At 43.8% G+C, this 18,321-nt stretch overlaps 1 protein-coding gene across 1 annotated transcript in view; it reads right to left on the bottom strand.

Annotated features, from left to right (window-relative positions):
* The window catches only part of UHRF1BP1 (UHRF1 binding protein 1), an 83,029-nt gene that overhangs the window by 5,517 nt on the left and 59,191 nt on the right, over positions 1-18,321 (bottom strand). Inside the window, 9 exon segments of the mRNA XM_015423971.1 lie at positions 437-587; positions 680-831; positions 2,583-2,779; positions 4,735-6,254; positions 7,481-7,674; positions 9,541-9,682; positions 14,629-14,783; positions 16,686-16,856; positions 17,542-17,628. Coding sequence (XP_015279457.1) covers positions 437-587; positions 680-831; positions 2,583-2,779; positions 4,735-6,254; positions 7,481-7,674; positions 9,541-9,682; positions 14,629-14,783; positions 16,686-16,856; positions 17,542-17,628 — 2,769 coding nt within the window.

The raw sequence follows: 18,321 nt of genomic DNA, 5'->3' as shown, positions 1-18,321 counted from the left end.
AGCCAGCCAGATGCTGCTCTACTACCTCTGAACATGGAGATTCCAATTTAGTTATCACTACATCTTGTGACAATTAATACCATAAGTGAAATTTCAACATAACACTTATTATTAACCATTTTTCTTCAGTCTCTTTTTGGCCCATTTACTGCACTTACTCTGCCTTTTGCTTGTGTTTCTAAACATTAACACAGGCACATACCTGCTTTTGATGGGAAGGAATGCTAAATGTTAAAAATCATCTCTGTGGGATTTAATTTATGTGTATGAATTACAGAAATGAGAACTCAAATTTTATACCTATATTTCATAGTATTAGATGTTCCTCACTGTGAATACAGAGCAAATCAAGATAATGTTTTGCATGAGTAGATCTCTGCACATGTATTGGAGCAGCTGAAACAGTAAACAAAAGCTCCATTGGCCAATAGCATACCTGCATAATCACTCTGCAGATACTGCCACATTCTTATATTTCCCAGTTGTTCAGGAGTTACCTCCATAACTTGAAGGGCAAGTGCCATATCATTTCCTTTTGTCTCTATCACACAGTTTACTTCATTCATTTTCAGAATCAAAACAGATACCTAAAACAGGAACACAGAACAAGTGATCCCCTCAACAGAGCTGGTGTTTTAAACTTCCCAGGGGGAGGGGCAGGGAGGGGGCTGAATCTAACCAGCTGAGGGTTGGAGTCATCTCCACTCTGAGAAGCTGAACTGTTGATATATGTTGATTCTCTCTCCTCATCTGCCACTGGGCTTGTTCTGTTGTCTGCATCACCAAGAATCTGAGGAAGGTGTCCTGGGGTAAGAGGATCCAGACTGGACTCTACAGAAGAATTAATACTTTGAACATCAGTTGTGCCTTTGATTTCACAAATTTGGCTCTCCACTTCTCGTACAGCACAAATATAACTGACTCCTGGAATCTGAAGTCATTATATACCTTGGACTGAATTTTAAAATCAATCTAAAATGCCATATTTTTGCAACACTAAGGAGAAATTTGTTTTCAACATGGATACTGAAATGCTAGCATTAATTCCCCAGAGCTGAAACATTTTTGTCCCACCCCCTTCCACCTTGCCCATCACTGGAGTATTTTCACTATGTAATTCTATTTCAGAAAGTACAATTGGATGATGATTTTGTGGAATTTAGGCATTCTGTAAGCTCCCATAGTTGTCAGTGATCTGCATAACTGAAAACATAACATACAAATATAAAAACAGTAGCTCCAGTATCTACATCTCATGAGATGTTATAATGGCTGCTCTAATAACTTGGCTGAGGTATTCTGTATTTTGAAATGAAACCTTTAAAGAACTCAACCTCCTAAATCTGCTTGCAATTCAAGACCACATTTACACTGAAGGGAGAGCTGTTAGAGAAAACAATGCCCAATAATGGAAAACGTTATTTCTTTTGATCAGTATTTTATGTCCTATTACATATTTCTAGACTACAGGAAAGGACACTTATACCACTTAGGTGGCCATCAAAATGTAAAAAAAGAAAATACTTAGATGACTGAGAAACCTTTATCAATAATCTAAATCTGAAGAAAAGGGCAGCCCAAATTTATCTGGCAATGCTGAAACTGTTTAGAAAAGCAGGCAGTAGGTGCTGTTTTCACCACCCCCACCCCCAACCCAAACATTATTGTCCAGATAGTCAGGAAGAAGTCCTCCTATTATAAGGATTGTTGTTATTTTCTGCCAGCTTTCTAGAAGACAGGAATGGGGGGGGGGGGGGGGCCTGAAACAGAGAATAATTAAATGGGGCACAAATACCACAAATAGCTGTGTATAAAAATTTCAAAATATGTTAAGGTATACTTTGCTGTGGCCCTTTTTATGTAGAAAAATGTTTAGCATAACAAGACTTTCTAAACTTTGGGCAAAAATATTACTACAGATTTTTTGTCAAAGATACACTTAGAAGAAGAAGAAGAGATTGGATTTATACCCCACCCTTCACTACCCAAAGGTGTCTCAGAGCGGCTTACAAACTCCTTTCCCTTCCCCTCCCCACAACAGACATCCTGTGAGGTGGGTGGGGCTGAGAGAACTCTGACACAAACTGCTCTTTTTCAAGGACAGCTGTGCCAGAACTTGTGACTGACCCAAGGTCACATCAGCAGGTGCAAGTGGAGGAGTGGGGAATCAAACCCGGTTCTCCCAGATTAGAGTCCACCCACGTAACCACTACACCAAGCTGGCTTAACCACTACACCAAGCTGGCTACTTCATATCAGTGTGTGAAATGCAACCATCTCCATCCCCAACATTTCACAACCCTATGATTGACTGTAAGTTTTCTGGTCTACATTTCTTCAGCTCCCTACCTCTTGTACCTCTCATTCTCTGAGGTGCCACCGCATAGTTTTCAATTCACTGGAGTGAGTTTTACTTCATTATCCCTCAGATATTACTTTATTATCTCTCTGATACCTAAGGGATCTCCATGTGCTTTCTATACTTTGACAAAGCTTGTATCTGGGTTTTTTTAACAAAGTATATTTTAGTTTACTTTAATGAGATTATAATGGGAGAGGAAATATAAATAAGTTCTGATTACCTGCATCCATAAGCATCACAAAACCATCACTGCCATCACTGTCCACTGACAGCCTATCTTCAGGACCACTGCCTTCAAGTGAGCTGGTATCAAAGGAATGCTGGGAAGCAGTCCTCTTCATGGAGAAGAACCGCATACGGTTGCCACTACCTCCCACTGGAGTCAGTGACCCCTCTTCAGCCTTAGGTGTTGGATCCCTTCCAACAAACCAAATAAAAGATGTTTGGTATTAATGGACTGTGCCAAGATTCACAGTTATACAGTAAAATGTCCTCCATTATGACAAGTGGTATGTGGAGGAGGGAACTGTATACTATCATAATCTTGGGAATTTTAATTTGCTCTGTATACAGGCTGCAATATATTCCAACCTCTAAAGTTCCCTGTCATTTAAGGGCTAGGCCATCCACTGTCAGGGGCGCTGAAGAAGCTTTTCCCTCACTGAAACCTTAACCATTGTCCTCTTGTGCAGTACTTTATTGAAACCCATTGATTTATATAGGAGGAAGTAATTAAATGTACTTAGTGACACCAATGGCTAGACTCTAATCTTGTCTCCTGTTCCAGAGACATGAATGTCTGGGGTCAGGGCCAAGTTGTTCCCTTCTCAATTATACTCCAGAATGAAAGTTCTATAGATGGCATCTAACCCCAGATAGATTGGCTAAAATGTATAAAAACTTGAGTAATATGTGTTGGAAATGTAATAACTATATTGGGTTATACTATCATATGTGGCAGACATGTAAAAAGGTTCATAAATTCTGTATTGAAGTGCATACTTTCTTACAGCTAATCTTGACTATCACAATACCTCTTAAGCCAGAGATATTTTTGTTAAATTGTTTACCAGATGAGTTAGAGAAGAATCACAGATATTTTATTTTACAAGTTATAACAGCTGCCAGAATTTTATTTGCAAAGGCATGGAGGACATTGAAGATTCCAAAGCTACATGAGTTGATATTGAAGATTATGGAATGTGCTGAAATGCACAAGTTGACAAATATATTAAAAGGAAAAATGGAAGAAGAATTTATGGGACCCTGGAGGGCATTCTATTACTGGTTAAAACTTAAGTATTAAGAAAATAAGATCAAGTGAAGTATAATAATAATGATAGATGTAGTTGTGAAAATGTAATGAGAAGATATGCATGCAGAATGCTAAATTGGATTTTTTAAATAATTCTGTATTTTTCTTTTCTTCCTCATTTCCGCTTTCCCCCTTTCTGTATATAAACTAATTTTAAAAATTCAAAAAAAATTATACTCCAGATTGCTATGTTACTTTGTTTCACAGAGCTCAACAGGAGGCATTGAAAGCTGGCCCCAGGCTATCCAGTTATCTCCATATTCCTAACAAGGATTTTGGTTTATGGTGTGATGCAACTTGGTGGATTGACTTTTACATTTACTGATTGTGTAAAGACAGAAAAAAAATCCAACTCCATTTATCCTCATAACACTCATGAAAAGTAAAGGCACTATTTATGCCCTAAAGTAGCTAAGGAAGAAACAGTGAAGGAGGAGGAGGAGGACACGGCGGTGATTGGATTTATACCCTGCCCTTCACTACCCAAAGGAGTCTCAGAGCAGTTTATAATCCCTTTCCCTTCCCCTCCCCACAACAGACACCCTGTGAGCTAGGTGGGGCTGAGAGAGCTCTCTTGAGAACTGCCCTTGAGAGAACAGCTCTGAAAGAACTTATGACTGACCCAAGGTCACACCAGTAGCTGCACGTGAAGAAGTGGGTAATCAAACCTGGTTTCCCCAGATTAGAGTCCGTGCTCCTAACCACTACACCAAACTGGCTCAGAAGAAATAGCCTGTACCACAGGGAGCCAACATTCAAGGCAAAGAACTGAAAGTATTTTGCAACTGGACAACAGTGATATCATCATACTACTCTGGAATAAAACGTGACAGACATTAAGACCTTTGAGTTCAATGCCAATAAAATGATGGATTTAACTGGCATTTTCCCAACTTTCCCATAAACTAATTGTCTGTACTGAAAAGCAAACTCAGTGTGAAGAATTTGAAGTAGAAGTTTGAACTTCTGTGTCATGGAGACCATAGACAGGGCAGTCAATGAGTACCACAGCCAACTACTACCCCCTCTATGGTGCAGCCAGGATAGAATAACTTACTTGGTCTGAGGAAGGAACAGCATTTTCTGCATAGTAGAAGCCATCTTTTCCTTGCTCAGGCTGAAAGCATCTTTTGTCATAGACATGGCTTCTTTGGTGAGATCCATAGTCACATGTAAGGCTTCCTTGGTGGCATCCTTTGTTATATGCAGGGCACTTGATAATTCCATCTCCATGTTCTTCAAAGGGATCAGCTCTTCTTGCCCATTGGGAGAGACTTGTATGCCACCTAAAGGATCTACAATAGAAGATGGGCTGGAAGCAAGAACATGAGTAGTATGAGAGAGGCTACCAAGATCACTTGGTCTCGCTGCACCAAGGGTTTCTTCAGCTTCATGTGCTTCTTCTACAGGACCTCGTTCTCCAGTTGCTTGGCTGTGAAACTCTTCTCCCCCCAATGAGCCATCACTCTGTGATTTCAGCATTCCATCCTGCAATGCACTCATATTTGGGTTTTCAATTCCACTATCTTCTAGTGCTTTCATGAGGCTGCTGTCTCCTTTCTCAGAGCTACTATCAGATCTGAGGTCCTTTTCTTCAGCAGCCAGTCCCTCCTTGCTTTCTGAAGGTGAGAGTTCAGATTCTATTAGACTTGTAGTATCAGAGTCTGCTGATCTAGGTTCCAATGCAACATCCGTAGTAGGAGGCATTAGCAATGCCACCTCAGCACTGTTGAACATGATACCAATACAAGTGGTTATGGAATCTAGAGGGGACCCCAATACTTCCTTAGTGTCTTGGGTCAATTGTTCTTGAAAAGCCTGCAGAACCTCCTTCATCCTAAGTAGCATCAAATACTGGTAGTGATTGACTCGCACCTTCACATGTGCACTTGAATAAAGAAGCACATGAACATCAGCAGAGACTTCAACATCTTTATCATCTTCTTCACCATTAACACCACTTTCTTCTAAGCCCTCCTTCACCTCTGGAGTGACAAAGACAGTCTTCAAATCCTGTTCAGTCTTTGATCTTTGGTAGAACTGTTCCTCTCTAGAAAAGTCCTGATGTTTGGCATGATTACTAAAGGTAGCAGAAGGCTTCACTTTAACCTGCAGCTTTGATGTCTGGGCTTCTTCCCACCTCTTTGGGAGACAAGCCCACACACAGAGTGGGAAAGGGCTGATAAAGCTAAGGGATTTGCCTTTTGAACTCTTGGTCCCCTCAAAGTCCAGGGAGATCTGGGTGAAATTAACTGACCAAAGGTCTTCAAAAGCTGAAGTCTTTCTAAGAGAACGGTGAAATTCTGCATTTTTTTGAGTCTTGGTGTCCACTTGGAATGCATGGCGTAAGAAGAGGGTGTGGAGGAGGCTAAAATTATCCTGAAATTTAGGAAACTGAGTGTAGCTGGAATGGAAGAATTCTGACGCAGCAAATCTACGAAACAGGTTCTGGAGGGCCAAACAACTGCAGTGAGGAGCATGCCTTGTGTTGGTAGCTGTCATCTCTGATGTGCGAATGGAGAGACAGTGGGGACGGTCTCGGTGATTGATTACTTTCTTCTCAACTGGGATGTTCAGCTGCAGCAATTAGAGAAAAAGTGGAGGGAATAAAAGAACCTACAGACAAATGGTCCATTGTATTATTTACTGGGAAATGAAATAGTGGCTGCGATCACATGCACAATTAGCTCCGCCATAGGTGCGAATGCCGGGCGGATTTAAAGGGCACGATTAGACGCGAAGAACCCCGCACCCGTCAACAACCCATTTTGCTCCGCCATAGAAGCTGAGTAAAAAGACACCAGGGGAAAATCCAGTAGTAAATGGGTTGCGACGAGCCACAGACGGAGTTTCTCATGTCTGATTGCTCCAGCGTGCTCTCATGGCATTGGGATGGTCTGATCAGGCCATCCTGACTTCGTGCTGTTGGTTTTTTCTCCCTTCTCAGTATGTGCATCATCGCACACTCCATAGAGAGCCCTCAGTGCGGAGATGAGATTAATCGATTCCCCGTTTAAGCGCATTGGAAACAAAGGGCCAAAAAAAACCCCAACTCACCCGCGGTTGCGTCTGATCACACAGTGGTGGGCTGCCCCCGCAGTTTGAAAGGACTGTGTGATCGCGCAACCGTGGGTCAAATTCCTCCGGAGGGAATAGCCCCGCCCCCCCCCCCCCCGGTTTATCTGGCGCATATGACTACAACCAGTTATCCCTTATTTTGGGCTTTTAGTGTAGAATTGTAAGACTTATTACTAGCTCAAAACAGCCATGTGGGGACACGGTATTAATATTACTCATGGGAACAGAATGATAGCTGTGACTTGCCTACGACTACAGAATAATACCATGGCTAAGAAGAGAATTGACCTAGTCTTCCTAAGTTTAACACCCTATCCAAAGAGACCACTTTAATTTACAATATATTAAAGATAAGCCATGTACTTGTTGCCATTCAAAGGCCTCTTCTGTGAACCACTGGTTTAATGAAAAGCTAGTTGTTACACACTTCTGTTTACAGTTATCTTACCTGGCTTTGGATAATTAACACTGATGGAACTGCATTAATAATAATGATATATATCCCAATACAGAGCTATCAGTACCTTCCTCTCAAACAAGGAACATTTGTGACTGCCCCAATATGGCACTGGAGAAAGTTGTCAGTCTTCTACAGGTTACATGAAGAGGGATCAGAAGCACACTGAGCCTTTCAGAAAAGGCAAAAAATTGAATTGTTGCCCCCTCTGCAAACTGAGTGCCACTTTGCCCTGTACAGTTCAAAGCAGAACAGAAAACAAAGATACCTTCAGTTTGAAGCCATCCAGTCTGACATCTATGTGCTCATCCCGCTTGCCAGAGCTCTCCAGTTCGTAAATTGCTTTAAAATGCTGTAGGCTGCGATAGAGATCAAGGCAGAACAAATTCACCCAAAGCATGCTCACTGTGTCCAAGGTGAAAATCAAACCATTCAGCTGCAGGTACAGGTTTGGACAGGGGACTGGAGAGGAGAAAAGTGCAGGTTAGCATTCCATTGGTTTGGGTAACACTAGTTGAGGGAGAAAATGACGGTGTTTTGGTTAGATAGAATGCAAGAGCTGCATCTATGTAAAAACACAGAGAATCTAGCACAACATCTTGCTTCTCACATTGACCAATGCTTGGGTATGTTTGACAGTTCTACAAGGGAATCAGTTACTATCCTGCCATTCTTTTCAAGTTTGCTTCTTTCAAAGGGGCTCCAGATACCTTTGAAAATGTGGATTATATTGACTTATGCTTATAATTCATTTGCCAGTTCCTGCCTAAAGGTTTTAATAATATCCCATGGCATACCGCCCTCAGTAATTATTAAATTATCCATATGTACTTCAGGTTAATCATAAACAATAGGCAGTGCTTTGGGGGTTGTTTCTGAATCTTATTCATTTCATGAAATGCTTAATTAGTCCTTCTATTTCAAGAGGGGAACCCCTATTTATTTTAACTGCACCTACACTGGCAGGGGCTGGTTAAGTTCCCAGTGCCTCCCACTTAGTTCTAGGAGACAAAGATTGCATTCAGTATTCTTAATTAACTGTAGTTAATTTAAACCATGGTTTACTGGACTAACTATAGTTAGTGCAGCAGATGACTAAAACTGCACCTCTATGTTGGGGAGTAGGGGCAGGGGACAGTGCCACTGAAGAAGTCAAGATTCTTGCATCAGGATATAACAGCTATCCAGAATTACTACAGGTCAAGTTTCAGAAATGGCACTGTACTCCAGTTAAGTAACCCAGTTTGCTGCCCTGTCCAACATTTAGACAGGAAATTAAACTGCATTCTAGTCAAATCATGGTTCATAAACTGTGGCAGAATGTGACATCTGAAATGTAGCCATTGTAAATGAGAAGATTTAGGACACAGCTGAGAGGATGCAAGACTTGCTCCTCATGCCAGGTTCTGGGTTTAACTGAGAGCAGGGCAGGGGAATGGGAAGCGGGTACCAATTTTTACCATTATCCCACCAGCTAGAAGCTAGGTTGAAGGAGGAGTAAAGGAGACACTGCTTCCTTGGTCCTCCATCCCTCCTGCCCCTCCACCTTAGCAACATTCTCAATGACAGAAGAAAAGGGGGGGAGTGGGAAGGTGGAACTGGAGAAATACAGGAGACACAAGTGAAGAGTCGGATGCAGAAAGGATTAGAACGCCCCATACTTCCACTCCCTGCCTTTATAATACTGTATTACCTGGGCCCTTTTGGATCCAAGAATCCAAACTATTCTGCAAGAATTAAGCTCTACAACACCCACTGTGAAGTAAGAAAAATATATGCCTCACAAAGGTTGAATATTGTACCAAAACTTATACAAAGATTAGTACCAAATAACCAAGAACAGAGGCGGGTATTCTTAAACTCATATTCGGCCCAAAGAAACAAGAAATGGATCCAGTATCTCTGAGATCGCTCTTGTCAAACATAAGAAAGCCACCTGCTCTAACACTTCCTAGTAATCATTTTTCTTATGAGTAGCCTTCTTAGTCTTCATTTCTCCTTCTCTCCTGGTTGTGTATTGTTTACTGCTTATTCTAGAGGACAGAAGTGACTTCATAGAACAAAAAGTTAGAGAGCCAACTATAGTGGGATACCCACTGCCCCTAGAGGGAATTTTCTAAGTTCAGGGAAAGATGCAAAAACAGAGAGAGGGAGAGCCTATCTAGGCACAGATCCCCCCCCCATTATTTCTAAATTAAAATGTGAGGCATGCATTACTCTCATGGGGAGAGAGAGAGAGAGAGAGAGAGAGAGAGAGAGAGAGAGAGAGAGAGAGAGATAGTTGTGTAGCACTGATCAGAGACATGCAGGCAGATTCAGGACGCTTACCTGGGAAGTTTGCATTATCTGGAAAGTAGTACTCAGTGAACTCCATATGAATTGCTGAGATTTGGTCAGGAAGACCCAATAATTTTCTCCTACATGAAAGCAGCGTTGAGGGTTTCTTACTATGCTGTCCAGCTGTGGAAACCTGAGGAAGATTTAGTTGCATTATGAACCCACAGCAAGAAACATGATGGTCTAGATAGCATCACAGCCTTCTGTTTTTATTTTGTGCTTCAAACGAGAGGAACTGCAGAACTCCATTCTTCATGCACTTGATAAGAACATAAGAGCCCTGCTGAATCAGACCAGTAGTCCATCTAGTCCATCATCCAATCTCACACAGTGCCCAATGAGTTCCTCTGGAGGGCCAACAACAGGGCATAGAGTGTGGGGATAGGAAAATCCCTGTGAAAACAGGAGCCTCTCCCTGTAAGGACAGGAGCTTCTCCGGGTGTGCCTCGCAGAGATTTTCCTGTTCCCAGCAGAGATTTTCCTATCCCCACAATAGAGGCCTTCCCCTTACATTGCCTCCTGGCACTGGGATTCAGAGGCTGACTGCCTCTCAATATGGAGGTTCCGTTTAGTCACTATGGCTAGTAGCCACTGATACCCTATTCTCCATGAATCTATCTAACCCTATTTTAAAGCTGTCTATGCCTGTGGCCATCCCTACATACATGTGTTAAAAAAAGTATTTCCTTTTGTCCAAGTGAAGAAATGCATTTTTTTTCTCTGAAGGTTTGAACTGAGCAAAACCTTCACCATGAGTTTTAAAAGTTTTCCTCTCTGCCAGAGAACAGGCAGGAAGAGGGAAGTCAGTTCAATTGCTTTCCAGCCTCACCTTAGCCACCATTTCAGCAATGCTAATAGGTCTATCTGGAGACAATGGGATGGTCCTGTTCTCCCCCCACCGCAGGAACAGAGATTTGGAGGTACTGAATACTAGAAAGACTTCAGGAAGAAACTATTGGAGACTTCAGAACACCCTTCTTTGACTCAGCCTTATTGGGTCAATGGGAGGAGAAAGAGAAATGATAAAACTCCTGGGAGCAAGGAGGTCTTTTGTGCTGAACCATCGAAGCAAACAGGAGGCAGCCATTGCCATGTGATGACCTGCACCCCTGAGAGAGGCTTGAAGGTAATGGAACCCCTGTAAAACATCTGTAACTTTCTATGTTAAGGAGCCTACCTTATATTTAACATAAATTAGGGCATATATAGAGGCAAGGACAGAGGAACTGTTTCACCTCTTTCTTTTGAATCCCTTTCTCAGTCTGGTGCTGTTCCAAAAGTATCCTTGTGAACTTTCTTTTTTAATAAATACTTAATAATTTTTGATGTTGATAGGGGTTCTCTGTGCCACATATACCTCCACTGTCTTGGACACGCTATTTTAAAAGGAGCACTAGGAAGAAGGGGAAGGCAGTCAGTTGGCAAGTGGCTACTCCTCCAGTGGTGCACAAGGCAGATGCTGGGTAGCAGGAGAGCTGGGCAGCATGGCCTCAGAACTTGGAGGAAAGCTTGAGAGTCCTGACCCTCCCCACAGGCAATTCCTACAAACATCAGGTTGTAGTGGTTTATCAGAGGGAGAGAAAAGCCCCTCCAGATATTGGGAAAACCATGGAGAGCAGGGTGGAACAGGGCCTGCAGGTCAGAGCAGGACCATTCTGCCACAGTCCTTCCTGAATCTACTGATCAGTACAGAGTCTGAAAAACTTAAATGCTCTTGTCCCTACTCCGGGACTCCAGCACCCCCCCCCTGCCACCGCCAGCCAGCACCTCCCCAGAGAGCCACCAGATCCCTCCCCACTGACAAGCCCAGGACTCACCTTGGGGCTGGGAACAGCTGTGGTGGCAGGAGAAGAGAGGCAAGAGGCGGGGGGGGGGGATGGCAGAGTGGTGCCTGAGGCAGGTGGCTGGCCGCCACTTTCAGTGACATGCCAAGCACCGGGAGAAGCATGTCTCCGGTCAGGCAGTGAAGTGGCTGCGACGGGCTGCCAGCCCCGCCCTTGCCCCAGAAGCAGCTGGCCTTACTTTGGTGGCCAGCAGGGCCATTGCTCCGTTGGAAGCCAGGCCTGCCCCGGGGGAGACACTCAGTGTCTCGGGCTAAATAGGGAGATGGGGCAACAGCCGGGAAGACAGGGGGAGGAGGGGCAAGGGAGCAGGGAAGGATAAAAGAGTGATAGTGAGGATGGGACATGGAGGACTGCCCTGAGGCTGCCAGAGGACCACCCCCAGAGAGAGTAACGGCCAGGAGCATGGAGGATGGGTGTGGTGACATAACCCCCTGCCCCCGTTCGAAGGACTGAGGCCCCAGCTACCCACAATCCCAGAGAGAAGGGAGAACACCAATAGTTGAAAGGTAGAGAGTCCTGTTCCCTGGAGCCATCAACAAAAACAACTACTACTATCGATCAGCAAGGAAGGTTCTCTTAAAGTTGAGTAATCATCTAAGCAAAAACAATATAAAATATGAAAACAAAAGCTGCAACGTATAATGAAACTTTGAGCCTACTTTGAGCCACAGAATAACATTTATGCTCAGTGTAGCTAAGATCAAATGTCTTGGCCACTTGTACTTTAAAATTCAGAAATATTCAGAAAGTGCATATGTGTTTAAAACTGCTCCTAACTGTATGACCCACCACGTGCTCCCTTGATCCGTGCCCTTTGTGGCTAATTAAAGCTGGCCACAAGGGGTTCCGAAGTGCCCTGAGTGAGATTGTCAACAAGTCCCTCTTAGAGGGACAGTTCCTGGGGGCACTCAAGGAAGCGGTGGTCCATCCTCTCCTGAAAAGTCATCTTTGGATCTGGCCAAATGGGCGAATTATTGGCCGGTTTCCAACTTGCCCTACTTGGGCAAGATAATAGAGAGGGCTATGGCAACTCAGTTACAGGGCTTTTTGGATGACGCTTCCATCTTAGACCCCTTCCAGTCTAGCTTTCGCCCAGGCCATGGGACGGAGAAGACACTGGTCACCCTCATGGATGACCTCTGGAGGCATCTGGATTGGGGCGGATCGGCAGTACTGTTGTTGTTGGACCTGTCAGCTACATTCAACATGGTCGACCATCAGCTACTGATCCACCGCCTCGCCGACACTGGAGTCCAGGGGCCTGCCTTGCAATGGCTCGTCTCCTTTCTCCAAGGCCAGGGACAAAGGGTGGCAGTGGGGGAACAGCTATCCCAAGGGCACCCACTGGATTGTGGAGTGCCTCAAGGAGCAGTGCTGTCCCCAATGCTATTTAATATCTATATGCGCCCCCTTGCCCAGATTGCATGGAGGCATGGGCTGGGGTGCTATCAGTATGCTGATGATACCCAGCTATATCCACTGTTGGGCGGTCAGTCCGACTCTAAATCAGAAGATCTGGATCGGGCGTTACAAGATGTGGCTGGATGGCTTAGGCTGAGTTGACTGAAATTGAATCTGACGAAGACAGAGGTCCTGTGCCTGAGCTGGGGTGGACTGAGGGTAGGGATCTCACTCCCGACCTTCAACGGGGCTCTGTTGGTGCCAGCGCCAGAGGTTAGGAGCTTGGGAGTGCTCCTGGATGCCTCCTTAACAATGGAGGCCCAGGTAGCAGCCACTGCCAGGTCGGCGTTTTATCATCTTCATCTGATCAGGCAGCTGGTTCCCTTCCTTGAATGCAACAACTTTGCAATAGTGATCCACGCGATGGTCACCTCAAGATTGGACTACTGTAATGCTCTCTACATGGGGCTGCTCTTGTTGCAAATACAGAAGCTACAGACAGTGCAAAATGCTGTGGCCAGGCTCCTAATGGGCCTCCCAAAAAGCACATTCAGCCTGTGCTGAAAGCATTTCACTGGCTCCCGATAGCATAATGAATTCACTTCAAGGTGCTGGTGCTTACCTTTAAAGCCCTTTATGGTCAGGGGCCTACATACCTGAGGGACCACCTTTCCCCACATGTTCCCCAGAGAGCACTGCAATCAGGGTCCCAAAATTGACTGGCCCTCCCTAGCCTTAAGGACACCAGGCTGGCTGTAACTAGGGCCAGGGCTTTCTCAGTGGCAGCTCTGTACTGGTGGAATGAGCTCCCAGAAGAGATCAGAGCCCTGCAGGACCTCATGCAGTTCCGCAGGGCCTGCAAGACAGAGCTCTTCCACCAGGCTTTCAACTAGGAGCCACCACCAATAGTTGAAAGGTAGAGAGCCCTGTTCCCTGGAGCCATCAACAACAGCCTGTGCTGGCCGCATGGGGATTAGATCTATGGACCGATCACCAGATTGTCATTGATTGATGGCCACCATCATTTAATAATAGGTCTACTTTTAGAATTATTTATGGTTTATAGCACTTTTTAATCCTGGAATGTTTTTAGATGATTTTAAGATTGTCAAACTGTATTGATGTGTCTATTTCTTATGTAAGCTGCCCTGAGTCAGCCTTGGCTGGGAGGGTGGGGTATAAATTCAATAAATAAATAAATATAAAAAATAAATCTACTCTTTAGTTCATAAGGCAGAAATAATAAGAAAGGGTTGATGTGCAGTGAGTACCCAGTGAACATAAGTGGCAAAGTTTTTCATCTCATATGCACCAGATCTCTCTCAAATGTCTTCAAACACTGGGTTGCATCTAGTAATATGACACAAATGTCATTAATCATTTTTATGTCTGTTCCCCTCCCTTTATGACCCAAGGAAAGCTGATTTCCAGGGTGGTGGGACCCATGTGGACTAATAGTCAGGTGGGGGGAGTCACTGAGGAGGAGAAAGAAGGTGAAATAACCCTCTCTTTCTTCTGTTCATACAGCACCACTGAAGGAAGAGACAGAAACATAATTTTGTCCCCTTCCCTCTCAACAGTGCAGCTCCCAATTAACGAGGCTATTCATCTAGGTGGGTCCTGCAACACCATAAATCAACTTTCCTGAATTTAGATGGGTCTGCTGGACGGAAGGGAGCACAGGAAAGACCCATGGCCGTCAGTGCCTCCTGCTGATGGACTGCTGGATTCCACCCAATATTACTGGATGTAGTGCTTCTTAACAAGGCAAGGCAGTGGAAACACTATTTAGACATGCTACACTTACCTCTACTTATGACTTTTAAAAACTTACCTGATGAATATCCAAATCATCTACTCGGACAACTATACAGCTGGATCGGAGTCTATTCCATGCAGGCCGCTGGAACTCACATATATGAGGAGGCAATGCTCTCACTGGAGTTACACCCTTCTCTGGAGAGCCTTTTTGGGAACTAGGAGCAGTATCTTAAAGATATTTTAAACATGATCAGAATATAGAACTCCATCAAACAGCCATTATACACTAAAACATGACTAGTTATCACATTCTCTTTTTCTTTCACTCATGTGTGTGCACATGCACACAGTTCTGATGTGATACAAGACACTAACTGTAAAGAAGACATTTATGGAATATATGTAATACATTTTCAGGGGGGGAGTAAGTGAATGTTGTTGTTGTTTTTAGATACAGAGAGCCAGTTTGGTGTAGTGGTTAAGTGAGCGGACTCTAATCTGGGAGAACCGGATTTGATTCCCCACGCCTCCACTTGCAGCTGCTGGATGACCTTGGGCAAGCCATAGTTCTGATAAGAGCTGTCTTTGAAAGGGCAGTTCTTGAAAGAGCTCTCTCAGCTCCACCTACCTCACAGGGTGTCTGTTGTGGGGAGGGAAGGGGAAAGGAGTTTGTAAGCTGCTCTGAGACTCTGAGTGAAGGGTGGGGTATAAATCCATTCTCCTCCTCCTAGTTTGGTTTTCATGCAAACCCTGACCTCAGCTCCAGAAACATGGGCACTGTTTTTGACAGGGCTTACAAGAAACAGTTATTCATGGTCACCATTGACCCCTGCACAGCCAGAGTACTTAGAGGAGGAGTAGGGCGTTTCTTTCTTGCAGTGGGCTCCAGAAAGGTAAAGGAGCAGCCCATCTTATTCCTTCCCCCCTCCAACACATTTATAGGGGCTACAGAAGCGCTTAATGTCAAAAAGCCCTAATGTCACATTAGGTGATGTACAGCAGATCATGCTAGACTTTTAAGAATTTTCCACAAAAGAATGCCTATTCACACAAATCATAACCTTCAGTGTGAAATTATCAGAGATATAAACCTGCTGCCCCATGTTGCTGGTACATATTGCTTGCTGTGCTTGGTGGCCTTGCTTCACCCATCGCAACCTGACGACATGCTTCTCTCACACATTAAGGAAGTGAGTTGCTAGTGTAAGCGCCATTTAGCAGTGGGCTCAGCTAAAACTCAGGTTAGCTCTCCTGCTTGCAGGTCTCAATTCAGTGCTCAGGACCAAGTAGCAGCAATAGCAACATAATTTTCTATGATCTGGTGCAACACATGTACTCCTACAAATCCTGACCAAATTTGGTAACACGATGTGATGTGCCCCAAGGGTGCAGCAATTTAATAAAAATATCTTGCACTGAAATGGGGAGGGGGGAGCAGTAAAAACCACCATCAACCGTGCCACAGCACCTCTGGAACTTTTCCATCTTTTCCATGCTACTTGTATTGTCTCTATTAACAGGCAGGCCCACTGCAAAGTGAATCACTGAACCTTCCCGTTATTTCTCCTTGATGGTCACCAGAGAGGTAAGGACAGTTGCCATGGTAACCTGGTGAGTAGAGGCCAGGTTAATAGTAATGGAGGAATGTTCTCCTTTTCTACCAGCCTGCTGATCTACAAAATAAACAATTGCAACGTATGTGCAATTTGGCAGATACTAGATCTAACAACTAGCTTCTGAGACAGATTCTAGGGTTTGGTTTTAACCAGCCCAAATTCAGAGTACCAGAGACATCTCCACCTGCAGCCTGGAAAAAAAGAGGAATCTACTTTCCATAGCACAGGCTCTGTAGTGCACAGATATAAATGTTGAAGGTCTTCAAGAACGAAGGCCATGCTGCAACTTGGTCAGCATTTCTAGTGGTACCTTCATTTCATTGTACTTTGTCTCTAACATGGGCAGCTTTAAAACAGTGCCTAAGTAATTTTGGCATAACACAAGGCAGAGGTTTCAAAAACTATATGCAACAGGGACTATATGCTGACAAGGAATTCTTTCATATAGAGGGCTTTACCATGCTCCTCAAAATTACTGAATTCCTGTTTATTGAACATAAGTCTTATGTGTTACCTGGACTCTTTTTAAAGGAAGACTCTCCTCCTGCAGTTCTAGAGAATGAAGAGCTTATTTCTTCAGCACGTTTTTCCATCTTGGTTTGGAATTCATTCACTAGCTTTTTTGCCCATTGGTCTCGGGTCTCCATGGCATCACAATACTTCACCCAGTGCTTGCAGCTGTCCCCTGCATCAAACAGAGGCTTTACAATATCAGTACTTCTCCCTCTCTCAGCTTCACTTGAGAAGCCACATTTGAGAACATTTGATTGAAGCCACTTTTCCCAAGCAGGAATTAGAGATAATTTTCCTTATACTGGAACCTTGTGTCACTATTATCTGCCACTATGTTTCCAGATAAGGAAGTCTATTTGCATTCAGTATTCTCTTTTCAGTAAAAGGTAAAGGTAAAGGTTCCCTTGCTCGAAAGCCAGTCGAATCCGACTCTAGGGTTGCGGTGCTCATCTCCGTTTCAAAGCCAAAGAGCCAGCGCTGTCCGAAGATGTTTCCGTGGTCATGTGGCCGGCATGACTAAACACCAAGGCGCACAGAATGCTGTTACCTTCCCACCGAAGTGGTACCTATTTAGCTACTTGCAATTTCTTGCTTTCGAACTGCTAGGTTGGCAGGAGCTGGAACTAGAGATGGGAGCTCACTCCATCTCTTTTCAGTACTACCCACTTAATACTCAAATTTATCTTGCTGTTTAGGTTTCAAGCCAGAAATGTTTTCAAAGCTATTGTCACACCCCTGCCCATTACTGCATCTTAGGGCATTTCTACCCTCATTATTTATTCACAAGAAATGTGTCCTGGCTACTGATTTGTTTTGCTCTGTTCTGGGGGGGGAATGGATTAATGAAATATTCTTACCAGCCCAATGGAAAGGATAATAGTCAAAAGCCATCCTCCTAAAGGTTAGCTGCATTGCACCTCCCATTATTCCATGTCTGGAATTACCTGTGGTAAAATGGAACAATTCATGTCAAAACACTGGGCAACACATACTCAGTCTCATGTGAGAAAAATTTGAAATGATAACTAGAGAACATTCTTCTTTGAGAGGTATCAGCATGTGATTCTAATTATGACAGTAGAGGATGCTAAATCACAGTGCTACAAGCACCCCATACCCACTCCTTTGGAGTTGACAAGTTTATGATCAATAGTAATCCTATCTTCCTTTTTACAATAGAATACCACCAAGTCCTGGCATCCGGCCTAGATTCCGTTGAGACTTCTTAAATTATTCTTGGGAATACAACCAATACACACCAAGAAATGTCTGTCAGTTGCAACATGGAAGGGAAGTTGATATTATCTCCCTTATAAACAATAGTAATCCTATCTTCCTTTTTACAATAGAATACCACCAAGTCCTGGCATCCGGCCTAGATTCCGTTGAGACTTCTTAAATTATTCTTGGGAATACAACCAATACACACCAAGAAATGTCTGTCAGTTGCAACATGGAAGGGAAGTTGATATTATCTCCCTTATAAATAAAAGCCAAATGGTGGTGGCACTTCTCTAGAACATTCCACACGCTCCAAAATCAGTTCGCTCTCTGATCTGTCATTCAGAGGGTCTCCCTATCCACTGGCTGCTTTGCCTGAGTCCTGCCTCCAACATTCTAAACATTTTGCTGTTCCT

Source organism: Gekko japonicus, unplaced genomic scaffold (genome assembly GCF_001447785.1).
Source record: "Gekko japonicus isolate JY-2015 unplaced genomic scaffold, Gekko_japonicus_V1.1 scaffold370, whole genome shotgun sequence".
NCBI lineage: Eukaryota > Metazoa > Chordata > Lepidosauria > Squamata > Gekkonidae > Gekko > Gekko japonicus.
Note: the sequence above shows the minus strand (reverse complement) of the source record. Positions and strands in the feature narration are given on the sequence as shown.